The 15,188-nt window shown below is 44.4% G+C and overlaps 1 protein-coding gene across 1 annotated transcript in view; it reads left to right on the top strand.

The window, feature by feature from the left end:
• The window catches only part of ALPK3 (alpha-kinase 3), a 53,794-nt gene that overhangs the window by 18,496 nt on the left and 20,110 nt on the right, over positions 1–15,188 (top strand). Inside the window, exons 3-4 of the mRNA XM_010841086.1 lie at positions 1,908–2,025; positions 2,519–3,758. Of these exons, the coding sequence (XP_010839388.1) occupies positions 1,908–2,025; positions 2,519–3,758 (1,358 nt within the window). The remainder of the gene's footprint in view (positions 1–1,907; positions 2,026–2,518; positions 3,759–15,188) is intronic.

The following is a 15,188-nucleotide window of genomic DNA, read 5'->3' on the forward strand; positions in this document are numbered from 1 at the left end:
GTGGTGGGGAGAGGGCAGATGAAGAGATTAGAAAAAGTGGCCAGTAGAGTAGCACAGACACTCAGAAGGAGGGGCATCCAGGAGCAAGCAAAGAAAAGGTTTCAGGAAGGGAAGGTCAATGCTGAGAGATTTGGTAATATATGAGTCACGGGTGACCTTGATAGGAGCAATTCCTGTGCAGCGGTAGTTTCAAAAGCCTGATCGGAGGAAACAGGGTAAAGACAATGAGTACAGAAAGCTCTTTCAAATAATTTCTCTGTAAAGAAGAAAAGAGAGAAATGGGGGCAGGAGCCAGGGAAGGATGTGAGGTCAAAGAAAAGAAGGAAGACAGTATAGAGGCTTGTATGCTGATGGGAATGATCTAAGAGAGGAAAAGCCTGAAAATTCAGGAAAGGAGGAACAAGCTGGAGAGATGTCCTCGATGAGGCAGGAAGAGATGGGATCCAGTGAGGGTGTCTTAGACAGGCACTTGGGCAGTTTATCGAGACAGCAGGGAAGGCAGAGCACATGAGTGCCAGTTGCAGGCGCATCCCTGCCTTGTGTGGAGACCTGTCTTTTCTATTGTACAGTAGGTTCCCTGAGAGCAGAGCTGTCAAGCTTCTGTATCTTCATAACCCTTGCTTGGCAGTCAGCACACACCTAATATATACATATATTTAAGGGACAAAGACCCTGATGCTGGAAAAGATTAAGGGCAGGAGGAGAAGGGGATGACAGAGGATGAGATGGTTGGATGCCATTACTGACTCAATGGACATGGGTTTGAGCAAGCTTGGGGAGATAATGAAGGACAGGAAAGCCTGGTGTGCTGCAATCCATGGGATTGCAAAGAGTTGGACATAACAGTGACTGAACAGCAACAATGTTAGGAGTCTCTAATTTCTAATAACCATTGCAAATTAATTGAAGTCAGCTTAAGAAATGAAACAGAACTCCTTGGTAAGGCTTAGATGGACTTCTTATGGAATTCACAAGAGTGTGGCTGTGGCCAGGTAAAGAATGGAACCAGTATTTGGAAGGATATCAAGACTACCCTCTCTGTCTCCTTTTTTTCATTCTATCCTGAACACCAACTTCACTTCCATCTCACTGTAGCTTTGTCTGCTTCTCAGTCCATGTAGCAGAATATGGTTGCACCTCTTCCAAGTTATTTCCAGACCCAAGGATAGACTGTCTCTATGTTCCAATTCCCAAATACTAGGTCAAAGGATTGAATTAGATTAAGTGGTTATGTGTCCATTACTGGACCAATCAGCTAGGTGGCCAGGGAGGCAGGGACACGTGGCCCTCACAGCTAGAAGCTCTCTTTGTGAGTAGGGCTGAAAGTTGAGAAAGGATGGGCTGGAAAAATACCTCAGTCAGTTTCACAGCAGTGAATGGGGGAGAAGGTAGGTGTGGATGGGTGGATAGATGGATGACAAATGGATGGGTGGATGGATGGATAGATGCTTTAGCTGTGTCATCAAATGATACTAATAGCTCAGGAACCTGGAATGAAAGAAGGGTGCTTGGCATTGGTGCTGATGTTGGGTGTTGGGGAGAGACCTCTGAGAGTAGAGCTGTTATTACAGATGAGGATGTACAACAGGCCACTGAAGAGAGGACGCTTATTACTACCAGCTAAAGCTTCCTGGAAACTCCTTGCTTCCCTTCTAATCAGCAGCCAGGAAATTTCTCCTCTATGTTTGCCTTCCAGTTGCTGAAGGGAAACAGTTTTTGGCCTTGATAGGGCCTAGCTTCTAAATATAAGCTGAGCCATAGGGTAGCCCTCTTCCTCCTGCCAACCCGGGGCACGTGGACCAGTCCAGTCTCTTCAGGTGGTCTGGGGAAGCCACGGGATCCTCTTCTCTCTGCCCACTATTTTGGAACTGGTTTCTCTGCAACCCAATCTGCTGCTTCCTTCTTAGGGTACCCAGAGCCAGAGGTGACCTGGTACAAGGATGACACAGAGCTGGACCGCTACTGTGGCTTGCCCAAATACGAGATTATGCATCAGGGCAACCGTCACACCCTGCAGCTCTACAGGTGAGGAGGCGGGGCCCGTTATGCTCTGTCTGCCCTCCTGCAGGTCCTGTGACCCAAGTCTGGGGTGGGGGCAGGGTTCTGCTGCAGAGTTGAACCACCTGGTGAAGCGTGTCTGGCTGCCAGTGTCTGGGATCTCCTAAGGCCAGGATGGGAGTATTTCTGACAGCCAGAGAGCTGAGCACAGCCAGAGGAGGTCCTGACCCATAGAAACATTTTCCATGAGGTCAGCTGCCAAAAAAAGCTCCCAAGTCATCCTTACCCCACACGGGCTGTGTGGGTCACCTGCTCATGAAGGGAGCCTCCTGGGCCCCAGGTCTAATCCCTCCTAGAACAGCATGGCCTTGGGCAGCTCCTACCGTCTTGCCAGCCTCAGTATCCTCAGCTGTGGTGAGGAGTGGGGGGTGGGGTGCACTTGAGGCAGGGCTGGCAGGGGCAGGACTCTGGCTATGGGGATGGGGGGCTTTCACCTTCCACTTCATGTTCCTGCCTCTAGGTGTCGAGAGGAAGATGCTGCCATCTATCAGGCCTCTGCCCGGAACGCCAAGGGCATTGTGTCCTGCTCAGGGGTCTTGGAGGTGGGCACCATGACTGAATACAAGATCCACCAGCGCTGGTTTGCCAAGCTGAAGCGCAAGGCTGCAGCAAAGATGCGGGAAATCGAGCAGAGCTGGAAGCACGGGAAGGAGGCTGTGGGCGAGGCTGATGCCCTGCGCAAACTCAGCCCTGACCGCTTCCAGCGAAAGCGGCGGCTGAGCGGGGCCGAGGTGCCTGTCCCCTCGGCCCCTGCCCGGGAAGTCGAGGATGGACCCCTCGTGGCTTGGCAGGAGGGAGACACCGAGCCTGGTCAGCACCCAGGTTTGGGCCTAATCAACAGTCTTGCTTCTGGAGAGGTGACCACCAATGGGGAGGCTGCCCCTGAGAACGGGGAGGATGGAGAGCGTGGCCTGTTGACCTACATCTGTGAGGCCATGGAGCTGGGGCCTCAGAGAGCTCCCAAAAAGGAGTCTGGGGCCAAGAAGAAGAAGAAAGACATGGAACCTAAGCAAGGAGTGCGGAAACCAGAGATGGAGAAGGCAGCTCAAAGCCATCGTGCCTCGGAAAACCGTTTCCCCAGTTCAGACAAGCCTGACTCCCGTGGGACACAGGGGCCCTTGGACGTGGAGCAGTTTCAGACCCGGCCCAGAGGCAGGGCTGCCCGGGGGCCTGGATCCCCTGGAGCAGATGGCACCAGGAAGCCAGCCTCTGGTGCAGGTACTCCAGACCAGGCCCAGAAGACCCAGGCCCCGGCCCCTGTCCCAGGCCCAGAGCCGGAAGTGTATTTCTCCTTGAAGGACATGTACCTGGAGAGCACCCGAGCGGACCAGCCCCAGATGGAAGCAGAGGCCCAGACCCCTCGGGGCAGAACACCTGGACAGAGGCCCTCACGTCGGGAATCCAGCGAAGCTGGAGGTGAGAGGGGGCCTGCTGCCCCCGGCCAGCCTGTGCCTTCAGCCCCCCAGCCAACCAGGCCCTTCAACAGGAAGAGGTTTGCCCCTCCGAAGCTCAAAGGAGAGCCCACTGCCAGCAGCAAGCCTGATTCCTCCCTGAGTCAAGATTCGGAACCCGGGGCTCAGAGCTCGGGGAAGACTCCATCCCAGACTTCTGCCCAAGTGCCCACACCCCCCGCGCGTCGGAGACACAGCACCCGGGACAGCCCCCTGCAGGGACAAGCAGGCCCCAGCGCTCCAGGCAAGGTACATGTGGGTGTTGGGACCTGGAGGCCGCTTGGGGCACTGACCTCATGGAAACTGTTGCTGTAACAGCTTGGCAGCCAGTGAGCAGTGGGATATTTATAGAAGGGGGTGGGGTGGGGTGCTAGCCAGGAACAGGGACCACAGGCCTGGCCCCTGCCCCAGGCGGTCCCCAGCTACCAGGCATGTGGGCAGCACAGTCTGACTGTGACCATCTCCTCCGATAGCAGGAATGTTCACTGCCAAGCGATGATGTCCCAGAGCGAGGTGGAGGAGGAGGATGTTCTTTGGGGAGGAAAAGAAGGGGGAGACCGAGGAGTGGTCTGTGGTGGGCAGTGGATCTTTACCTGGATGCTTATTAGAAGACTTAAAACATATCCAACATCCAGAAAATTCTGGCTTAATCTGGGTTTTTATCTGAGATTTTGGAGTCAGGTGTTACCTGTGTGCAAATCTGACTATCCTCAACGTTGTGTGATCTTCAGCAAGTCATAAAACTGTAATAAAAATAACGCCTACTTCATGGGGCTGTTGTGAGAATCAGAGTGCTTGGCACAGGGCTTGGTGCATATTAAGAACAAGACAAATGGCAATAGGTTTAAGACATTCCAGTGGTGGGAGGTAGAGGCAAACTGTCTTACCTGAGAACAGGAGTGCTGGTGTTTTCCTGGGGATTCTGGTAGCCAGTTGAGGAAAGAGGTCTTGTGTGGAGATGGGGAAGGGACATGCACTCTACAAAGAAGGAGGCTGGTGGGTGACAGCTTAAGGAGTTTGATAAGGGAGGGGAGGGTGAAGAGGGAGGGGAGGAGCAAAACTGAGGGGATTAACAGAAAAGAAACTGTTTGTCCCGTTTGGTCAGTGTTTCATGTTTCAGAGGCACTATTTCCCAGGAGTTTGTAGAGAGAAAGGAATGTTTTATAGAGGGGCAGAAAGAAGACAGTATTTCTTATGAGTGGCAGAAAGCAAAAGTGTTTCAAGACTGGAGATGAGGGACTTTCATCTGGCTAAGACTTCCACTGTGGTCTAGTGGCTAAGACTTCCACTGCAGGGGTGCAGGTTTGGTCCCCAGTCAGGTTGGTTAGGGAACTAAGATCCCACATGCCATGTGGCCTAAAAAAGAAGAAAGAGAATTTCCTAAACTGAATAAAAATGAAAACACAACATATCAACTTGAAAAAAAAGATTGGAGGTGGGTTGTGTAAAATAGATGGAGTACACTTACACTAAGAAATTGTTGGTTGGTTGTCTGAAATTAAATGTAACTGGGTGTCCTATATTTCTCTTTGCTAAATCTGGCAACCCTAAGTAGAGACAGCATTTTGGGGGAGCTAAGATGAAATTGTTTCTTGGGTCACAGGAATGCAGGAGCATGGGTCTGGGGAAATGGGGAGCAGCTGAAAGCAGCATTTCACAGGGGTCGAGGCAGAAGATGGAAGGGTGAAGGGACAGACGTGAGGTACATGCTGCTGCAGGACCTCCAAGGGTGCAGTGGGGAAGGTAAGGAGAACTGGGAGGAGCTGCCTCTCCCATTGAAAGGACTTTCAAAGAGGTAGGAGGGAGCGCCAGTTTCTAGGGTGATGAGAGGAGATGTTTTTATTTCAGTGGGTGCTGAGATTAGTCTGTGGGGACAGTAGTTCAGAGGTCTTTGGAGTGGAGTGAACCTCAAACCAGACTCTGGAATCTGTTCATGACTCTCAGCCCCTCATGCCTGGTCTCATGAGATCTCAGCAGCTGGAGTGGTGAGCTCCTAGTGGCCAGATGGGGCCACTCCATGTGCCTGACAGCCCAGAGGCTGGACTGCAGGCCATACTGTAGGGATGGCCCTCATGGGCCCCTAGGGAGCACATTTGGGACGAGATCAGGCTGGTGGCCAAGTCTGTGAGTGAGTCTGGCTTCTCCACCCACAGCGGTGGGGAGTACCACAGCCAGACGGCTGCATCCTCCTGGCAAGGCCTTCTCCGAGGTGGGATGAATGGGCTAGGGCAGCGCAGGGCAGGAGAGGCTGTCTGCAGAGGTTCTGCTGTGGCCACAAAGAGCTTGTGTGGCTTTTATTTTATTTTAATACTTTAAAAAATTGTGGAATGTATCATCATACATGTGAAAAATGCATATAATGGCCATATGTATTCTGAAGATGTTGCTTTTTAGTAGCTGAATTTGATTGGTTTCTCATATTCTCATTCTACCAAATCACTTTAGTTTTTGATAATGAAAGGAAAACATGGCCATAGTAAAATATGTGGGGGAAATTCTAAAAGGAAAAAGTGAAAACTCATCTATAAGTCTGCCATCCAGATATCTTGCTGTATCTACCAATCTTTTTGCATATGTGTTTTATTATTTTTTTAATTTAATTTACATTATTTTGATTAGTTTTATATTCTGCTTCTTTTACTTCTCATTATTTTATGAGCATTTTCTAATGGTTCCTTAAAGTTATCTGGAAAAGTTCACTTTTTGTGGTTATGTAAGATGCCACAATATACATATTTTAACCATTTCTTCAATAGTGTTTATGATTTTCTTCCTTATTCCAAGGTTAGTTAAGCATATATCTATATTTTTATAATTTTTATTGTTTGAATTCCTTTATTTGACTTATAAATCAGTCTGGAATTGATTCAGGTATATAGCATAATATCAGTTTCTAGCTCAACAATAAGTAATTTCCCCTCATATCTACCTTAAATAGTCAACCTTTTCTATTAGTTTGTGATTCTTTCTTTATAAACTACCCTTATACCCACTAAAGTCTATTTTAGTTCCCATATATACATCTATCATAATCCATTAATCTATTTGTTGATTCTTACAACAGAATGATCTCATTTAATTATTGTAGCTTTAATTTCTGACAGAGCAACCCTCTTATACTTCTTTTAAACATTTTTGAAGTTATTCTCTCTTATTTATTCCTCTAGGAAAACTTAGAATCGTTGTTTGAATTTTTCCAAACTCCCAGATATCATTGTTTTTTTTTTACCTTGTATCTTTATATTCACCATTAAAAAAAACCCACGCATTTTCAAAACAGTGATGAATTATTTTTAACAAGATCAAAAATATATTAAATCCTTTTATGGAAGACTAGTCAGATTTGAATTTTAAATGGTCTTTTAGTAAAATTTGCTAGGCATATATTTTTAAAGAGCTTGATTGAGGTATGATTTTATACCAGTAACAGTCATCTATTTAAAGTGTACAGGTCAGGGCCACCCCTGATGGTCCAGTGGTTTGGACCTCCCCTTCCAGTGCAGAGGGTACAGGTTCATTTCCTGGTCAGGGAGTTAAGATCCCACATTCCTCTCGGCCAAAAGACCAAAACACAGAACAGAAACAATAAAGTGTACAGGTCAGTGCACACAATTCAGAGTTGTGCAGTCACTCACATAATCCAGTTTTAAAACATTTCATCACCCTAAAAAGATTCTTGTTCCTTTTTGCAGTTAATCCTTGTTCCCACCCTGAGGTCCAGGCAACCACTAATTTGCTTTCTGTCTCTCTACCATTGGTATTCTGATTGAGATTGCATTAAATATAAAAATGAATTTGGAAAAATCAATATCTTAATATTTAGCTTTCTCATCTGGGAGCATAGTATTTCTTTCTGTCATTCAAGCCTTCTTTTTTAATTAAAAAAAATTTTTTTGGTGACCCTTCACAGCTTGTGGGATATTAGTTCCCCTTTTAAAAGTGCCCTAACCTGAGATCTTTTCTGAGCCTGGCTCAGAACTCTGGAGCTGAGGTATAGGAGTGTGGGGATATAGTCTGAGGGGATCCTCTGAGGGGATGGTATTGACATGAGGAGGCTCTGCTGAACGCCTCAAGACCTCACAGTACCTTATGCCCCGCACATCCTGAGGATGATCGTCTCAGTACATGGAAACTCTGCTCCCACCATCAGGGCGCTTTGGTTTTCAGAGCCTACATGAATATACGTATTTTCTGAGAACTGTTGAAGGAAGGAGGGATTGGGGAGAGACATGATCGTTGCTTAAGGAATTATCAAATAACTCAAGGGGATTAGACTTGCTCCAAACCATAAGCTCAAAGAGTTTGTGGTGAGTGTTACTACTATAGGTTTCCAGGGATGAAGCGTGGGGCGGTATGTAGTCACGAGGGAAGGCATCTGGAAAGGGGCCAGACTGGTTGGCAGCATGTATAGGATTCATCACTAGAAATACCATAGTAGAAAAATACCCAATACAATTTTTTAATATAAAATAATGCCCATAATATCCTCAGATAAAAATAAAGTAATGGGTGAAAGAGAGGAAGGAACACATTCTGGGAAGGACACATAGCCTGAAACAAAGGGAAGGTGGTAGGCTAGGCCAGGAACTCACACCTGCTTGTCCTAATCTTAATGCCTTGGTGCATTTAAAGCCTCGCCACACTTTTTCTTTTCTGTGTCTTGTGTTCTGCTTTAGTTTGTTTAGCATTAACTGTAACATCCTTCAGGCTTGGACGTGAGACAGAAAGGGGAGAGAACTAGCACTTGCTGAATATTAGCTTCCAGTAATGCTGGGTTAGATAATTTAGACCAACTCTCCTACTGAGGGCAACTAGTAAAGTAGAGCAAAATATAAAAATGTCTGCTTGAAGGCACTGGAGAGCTAACAAAGTGAAGAATCGCTTTGCAGGATCTGGGATAAGATGGGAATCCATAATGGTGAGCCCCAGCACTTGGTGTAGCTTTTGTCTTGGGGTTGTTTGTCACTCCAGGAGAGACGAATGAGACATTCAGCAGTGTTGCAGACAGCCTCAAGGAACTTGGGAGACCACAATTGGAGCCCACGGTCTCAAGAGTGGTAGCCTTGGTAAACCCTCTGGTCTTTGAGCGGGGAACCCTGAAGGTTTGTACCATAGGATTAAGGGAACCAGAAGCAAATTACCCTCACAGGGACTGAGGCTTAACTCTGAGTTACCTGGGTGACCAAGAAATATCTCGGTCCCTGAAGTTAGGTTAAGGCGATTCAAGATACCTTGCCCCCCAGTGCCTGGGTGTGCATGCAGCACCTGGGAGAAACAAACAGAAATCACCTGGAGGATGATAGCATTATCTTAAGCCTCAAACCATTTCTGAAAAATGTTTCAAATGTAATATTCGGCACCTAAATGATAGACAGGCACACAAAGAGAAGAAAAAAAAACCATGAACATGGGGACTTCCCTGGCCAGTCCAATGGTTAGGACTTGGCACTTTCACTGCCATGGCCCCAGGGGACTAATCCCTGGTCAGGAAACTAAGATCCTGCAAGTTCAGTGGCACAGCCAAAACAAAACCCAGATATAAAGCTTACCGGATCACCAGAGCCGAGGGGCAGATAGATGTTCTGATGGGAACAGCCTTAAGGTGACACAGAAGGAAGCTGGACAGGGCTGGCCAGAGGCCTTGAAGTTGCCTCCTGTGACACTTGAAGGTGTGAGGGGGCAGGAACTCAGCCTGGCTCAGCATTCTCTGGGGTGTGAGCCGCTCATAGTAGGATGCTTATTTACTGGGACGTTAAAGGCCTGCTACCTAGTTTATGTTACCAATTGCCTGTGGTGCCACTGAAATGATAGAAATCTGAAACAATCTCGATATGAATCATATACTTTAGCTTTTTTCCTGATAATGTGCCAACAAGATACAGTTATCATTTTCCTGAAGAAAATGGCTTGATTTTCCCCTGATTCTTGTTAGGGAGGGCTGGGATGGAAACTTCTACATTCCATTTGCCTGGGAGCAGCCAGACCTAGGTTCCCTCCTAGCTCAGTATCCAACACGGACAGGTCTAGAGAAAAGACTCTTCTCATAGAATCACTGAGAGCCAGGCCAGGGGAGGACCCAGCAGTCACCAGGTCCAGTGGCCTTTCATGGAACTCTATTTTTGAATGAACTGCTCTGAAGGGGCCTGGAGTCACCTGCCTGGACTCTTGATGTATATAAAAGTACTTTATTTTTTGGTTTAAGTAAGGTTAAGCAATGTGCCCAGGACCACATGACAAGGGATAGCAATACTGAATCCAGAACTCAGGGTGCCTGACTCTCAGTTGTGGAGTCCCTGTTCTGCTTCATAATGTCACTGCCTCTCACCTGCCTCCCAGCGGAGGAAAAAGAGCAGCATGAAGAGGCCAGAACCTCTGTGAAAACACAGAATGACAATAAGGAAGGTACAAGGAACTCCTCCTGTGTCACATTTGGAGATGAGGTGGTTCCCTCACACTGTCCCCAACACACCAGGTACCACATTCTCTCTGAAAACTTCCTGGAGCATTTGCTTACCTAATAGGACTGTGAAGGGTAAAACCCACCATTCAGTTTATCAGTCTGACCTTATAAGTCTTATCTTCCTGGAAGATTTCGTTTTTTAGCCACTCTTTCCTGGCTAGATATTACTCATCTTTAGGTCTCTGTTCTCATTTCATTTCCTGATTTCCTAATTTGATTGATATTTCCCTGTTATAATTCATAATTAACCCTTTATTTTCCTTCCTATGCAATTAGCAATTACATAAAAACTATTCAAATTATTTCTTCAATATCCGTCTCTCCCATCAACAGTAAGTGCCATGAGGCCAGAACTGTGTCCATCATTGCAAGGTCAAGCACAGAGGTTGGCAAACTATAGCTTGGGGGCCAGATCTGGCTTGCCGCCTGTTTTTGTATGAACCAAGAGCTGAGAATACTTTTTACACTTTTAAATAGTTGGGGAAAATATCAAAAGAAGTATATTTTGTGATGTGAAAATTATATGAACTTCAAATTTCAACGTTCATAAATAAAGCTTTATTGGAACACACACACACACAAAGAGCAAATAAACAAACGAAAAAACAACATAAAAAAGAACCAGCAAAAACAGCCACACAATGTATTCCAACTTTTGGAATGATCAGACATGAACTAAAAAACTAAAAACTGTACATCCTATATTTTAAAAGATAAAAAGTTAAGACTGAAAATTTCAGCAGAGAACTAGAAACTATAAAAAGTAGAAAAGACTTTAAAATGATGCAAACTAGAATTCCAGAACTAGAAAATACAATAACTAATGTTAAGTTAGCTATTGTGGTTATGGTAGTTCCAGTTCTGGACGAGACGGAGTGAACACCATCCACCCTGTATCCCCCACTGATTGCAACTAAAAACTTGGGCAAGTCACCTGGTGCAGCTATTTGATGACTTTGATAAACAAATAGTAGCAGACAGACTGAGGAATAAGACCAGGAATACTGGTCAGCACTACTGATCAGTACTACTGATTTGGCAATGTTGTTGTTCAGTCGCCAAGCCCTGTCCAACTTTTTGTGAAGTCCAACTTCATAGACTGCACACACCACACTTCTCTGTCCTTCACTAGCTCTTGGAGTTTGCTCAAATTCATGTCCACTGAGTCAGTGATACTATCTAATCATCTCATCCTCTGCCTCCATCTTCTCCTTTTGCCTTCACTCTTTCCCAGCATCAGGGTTTTTTTTCCAGTTAGTCAACCTCTTCAGATCAGGTGGCCAAAGTATTGGAGCTTCAGCATCAATCCTTCCAATGAATATGCAGTGTTGATCTCCTTTAGCATGGACTGGCTGGATCTCCTTGCAGTCCAAGGGACTCTCAAGAGTCTTCTCCAACACCACAGTTTGAAAGCATCAGTTCTCTGGTGCTCAGCCTTCTTTATGGTCCAGCTCTCACACCCATACATGACTGCTGGAAAAACCGTAGCTTTGACTGTGTAGACATTTGTTGGCAAAGTGATTTCTCTGCTTTTTAATACTGTTTCTAGGTTTATCATAGCTTTTCTCCCAAGGAGCAAGCGTTTTTTAATTTCATGGCTGTAGTCATTGTCTACAGTAATTTTGAAGCCCAAGAAGATAAAATCTGTCAAATCTCTTACTATTCCCTGGCCTGGTCTATGCAGTCAGAAACTCAGAAGTAAGCACCAGTATAGAGAGAGATTCAGGAAAAGCCCTTCAAGACAGGCCTGAGAAATAAGAGAGGTAAGAGAATGGTGGAGAATCTTTCTCTCTGTTTGTGGTCCCAAGAGGGTGGGATCAATTTCTGTTGTTTTTTTTTCTCTTCTGGATGTCTTCCTTGGTCCAGGACAGGGACTCATGTGTGAAAGTATGTGACAGAGAAGGCTAAGTGAAGCCTAACTATCTGGACAGAGGAATGGAAAAGGTAATCCTAAGGACTCAGGAAGTAAAGGGTAGATCATGGGGAGGAAGTTTTGGGAAAGTGACTTCATAAGCTGTTTATAAATTCCTGGGCTTATTTCCAAGCTATTCATGCATGGATCTGATTCTGAACATTGTATACTGAAGAACTAAGAGGGACTTTCCTCAAGGTTCAGTGGTTAAGACTTTGTACTTCCAATGGAGGTAACATGGGTTCAATCCCTGTTCTGGGAACTAAGATCCCACTTGCCTCTGGAATCAACCAAAAAAACCCACTAAGAGACCATCATCCAAGTCCCAGACTGGCCACTGGGTGGCACACACACAGATCTGAATAACACTGTAAAGACTTTGAAAATGGAACTGAATTGAAACTACGATCACAGGAGGTTGAATGGAACTTGGAGCCTGACTACAACCAAGTAGATTGTCTGCTGAGACAAAAGTATTAACATCCTCTACAGGATTTATTCAAGAAACCAGAATCTCATAATATTCGAAATGTCCAGGATATAATGAATATTACTTGGCATATGAGAAAATAAGGAAGATCTCAACATGCATGGGAAAAGGCAATTAAAGGATGACAATGTCAAGATGGCGGATATGTTGGAATTATCTGACTTTAAAGCAATAACAAAAAGTAAGGGTGAGCACTCTGGAAATAAATGGAAAGATAGAAAGTCTTGGCAAAGAAATACAAGATGTAAAGAACTAAATATTAATTTTAGAACTGAAAAAATAAAATAATTGAAATAAAATGACTTGCTGGTTAGGCACAACAGAAAAATGAGGACGATAGAAAATAATGTACTTTGAAAATAGTTGAAATTATTCAACTTGAGTGAGAGAGAGAAAAAGACATGAATAGAACCTCAGGCATCTGTGGTACAATAGCAAAATGTCTAAAATTCATGTCCTTGGATACCCAGAAAGAGAGAAGAGAGTGTGGTGCAGAAAAAATATATGAAGAAATAATGGCTGAAAACTTCCCAAATTTGGCAAAAAAAAAAAAAAACAAAACCCCACAAACTTACAGATCAAGAAGTTCAGCAAACCCCAAATAAGAAACACCCACATAATTCCATGCCAAGGAACAGCATAGTCAAATTGCTGAGAACTAAGGACAAAAAAACAATAAAATCTTAAATGTAGAAAAAAATGATGCACTGTTTCTAGGGGAGCAGTAACTCAAATGACTGCAGTTTCTCATCAGAAACAGTGGAGGTTAAAAAGGAAGTGAAATAATATTTTTTTTAATTTTTTAAAATTTAAATTTATTTACTTTAATTGGAGGCTAATTACTTTACAATATTGTATTGGTTCTGCCACACATCAACATGAATCCGCCACGGGTGTACACGTGTTCCCCATCCTGAACCCCCCCTCCCTGTACCATCCCTCCGGGTCATCCCAGTGCACCAGCCCCAAGGATCCTGTATCAAACCTGGACTGGCAATTCGTTTCTTATATGATATCATACATGTTTCCATGCCATCCCCCCAAATCATCCCACCCTCTCCCTCTCCCACAGAGTCCAGAAGACTGTTCTATACATCTGTGTCTCTTTTGGAAAGTTTCTTCTGGAGACCCCATATTGTTGGATACTGTTTTGTTGTTGTTGTTTTAGAAATAATATTTTTTAACTGCTGAAAGAAAAGACTTTTCAATCGATAATTCTATATTCAGCAAACATATCTTTAAGCATTGAAGGTGAAAGAAAGACATTCCAAGATAAAGGGAAACTAAGGGACTATGTCACTAGCAGACCTGTTTTTAAAGAATTGCTAAAGTAAAATTTTCAGACAAAAGACACATATACCGGAAGGAAACTTTTAAATATCTGGGTAAATATAATTATTTTTCTCCTCTTGAATTCTCTAAAATATGTTTGAAGGCAAAAAAAAATATAACGTTGATGGTTTTTAATGTATGTGAATGTAATATTAATATATAAAGAGGGAGAGGATAAAGGGACCTATGTAGTGGTAAGATTGCTTCATTTCACTTGCCATGGTAAAATGTTTACTTGGAGGAGACTGTGGGAAGTTAAGTGTATGTATTGTAAGCCCTAGAGCAATAATTAAAATACTATACAAAGAAATATAGTACATATCACAACATGTAAATTTAAGTGGAATACTAAGAATTGTCAAATAATCTACAAGAAACCTGGATGGGGAAACAGGAAGAAATAACTGAAGTAACAAATAATAAAATAATCGATATTTAAGTCCAAACATCTAAATAATTATATTAAACTTAAGTGATCTAAATACATGAAGTGAAAGACATAAATTTTGAGACTGGATCAAAAACACATTCCCAACTCTGTTTTTTACAAGAAATTGACTTCAATTCCAATGATAAAAATAACAGGGCTTCCCTGGTGCCTCAGTGGTAAAGAATCTGTCATGCCAGTGCAGGGGATGGGTTCAGTCCCTGATCCAGGAAGATCCCACGTGCTGTGGAGCAACTAAGGCTGTGCACCGCAACTATTGTGCCTCTGCTCTAGAGCCCAGAAACCACAACTACTGAGCCCATGCGCTGCAATGACTAGAGCCTGTGCTCCGCAACAAGAGAAGACACCACGATGAGAAGCCTGCACACTGCAACTAGAGAGTAGCCTAGGGCAGCAACGAAGACCCAGCATAGCCTAAATAAATAAATAAATAATTTTTAAAAAGTAGAGTAATTGAAAATGTATATAATGCCAACACTAAGCAATGGAAATTTAGACTGTTTATGGCTCAGATGGTAAAGAATCTGCCTAAAATGTGGGAGACCCAGCGTGGATCCCTGGGTTGGGAAGATCTTCTGGAAAAGGGCGTGGCTACCCACTTCAGTATTCTTGCCCGGAGAATTCCATGAACAGAGGAGCCCGGTGGGGTACAGTCCATGGGATGGCAAAGAGTCAGACACGACTGAGCAGCTAGCTAACACATTGACTTTCACATATTAATATCAGACAAAGCATGTGTGTGCCTGCTTGCCTGGAATTCTCCAGGCAAAAATACTAGAGTGGGTTGCCATGCCCTCCTCTAGGGGTCTTCCCAACCCGGGATTGAACCTGCATCTTTTGCCTCTCTTGCATTGGCAGGCAGCTGCTTCTTTACCGCTGTACCACTGGGAAACCCCCAGACAAAGCCAACTTCAGAGCAAAGAAAATTACCAGGAAAAAATAATGAATTATGTAATGATAAAAGAGTCAATTCAAGAAAATGAAAATGAGTTTGCCCCTAACAACAGAGCTTCAAAATACATGAAGAAAAGCTGGCA

This window comes from Bison bison, unplaced genomic scaffold (genome assembly GCF_000754665.1).
Source record: "Bison bison bison isolate TAMUID 2011002044 unplaced genomic scaffold, Bison_UMD1.0 scf7180017864155, whole genome shotgun sequence".
Lineage (NCBI taxonomy): Eukaryota > Metazoa > Chordata > Mammalia > Artiodactyla > Bovidae > Bison > Bison bison.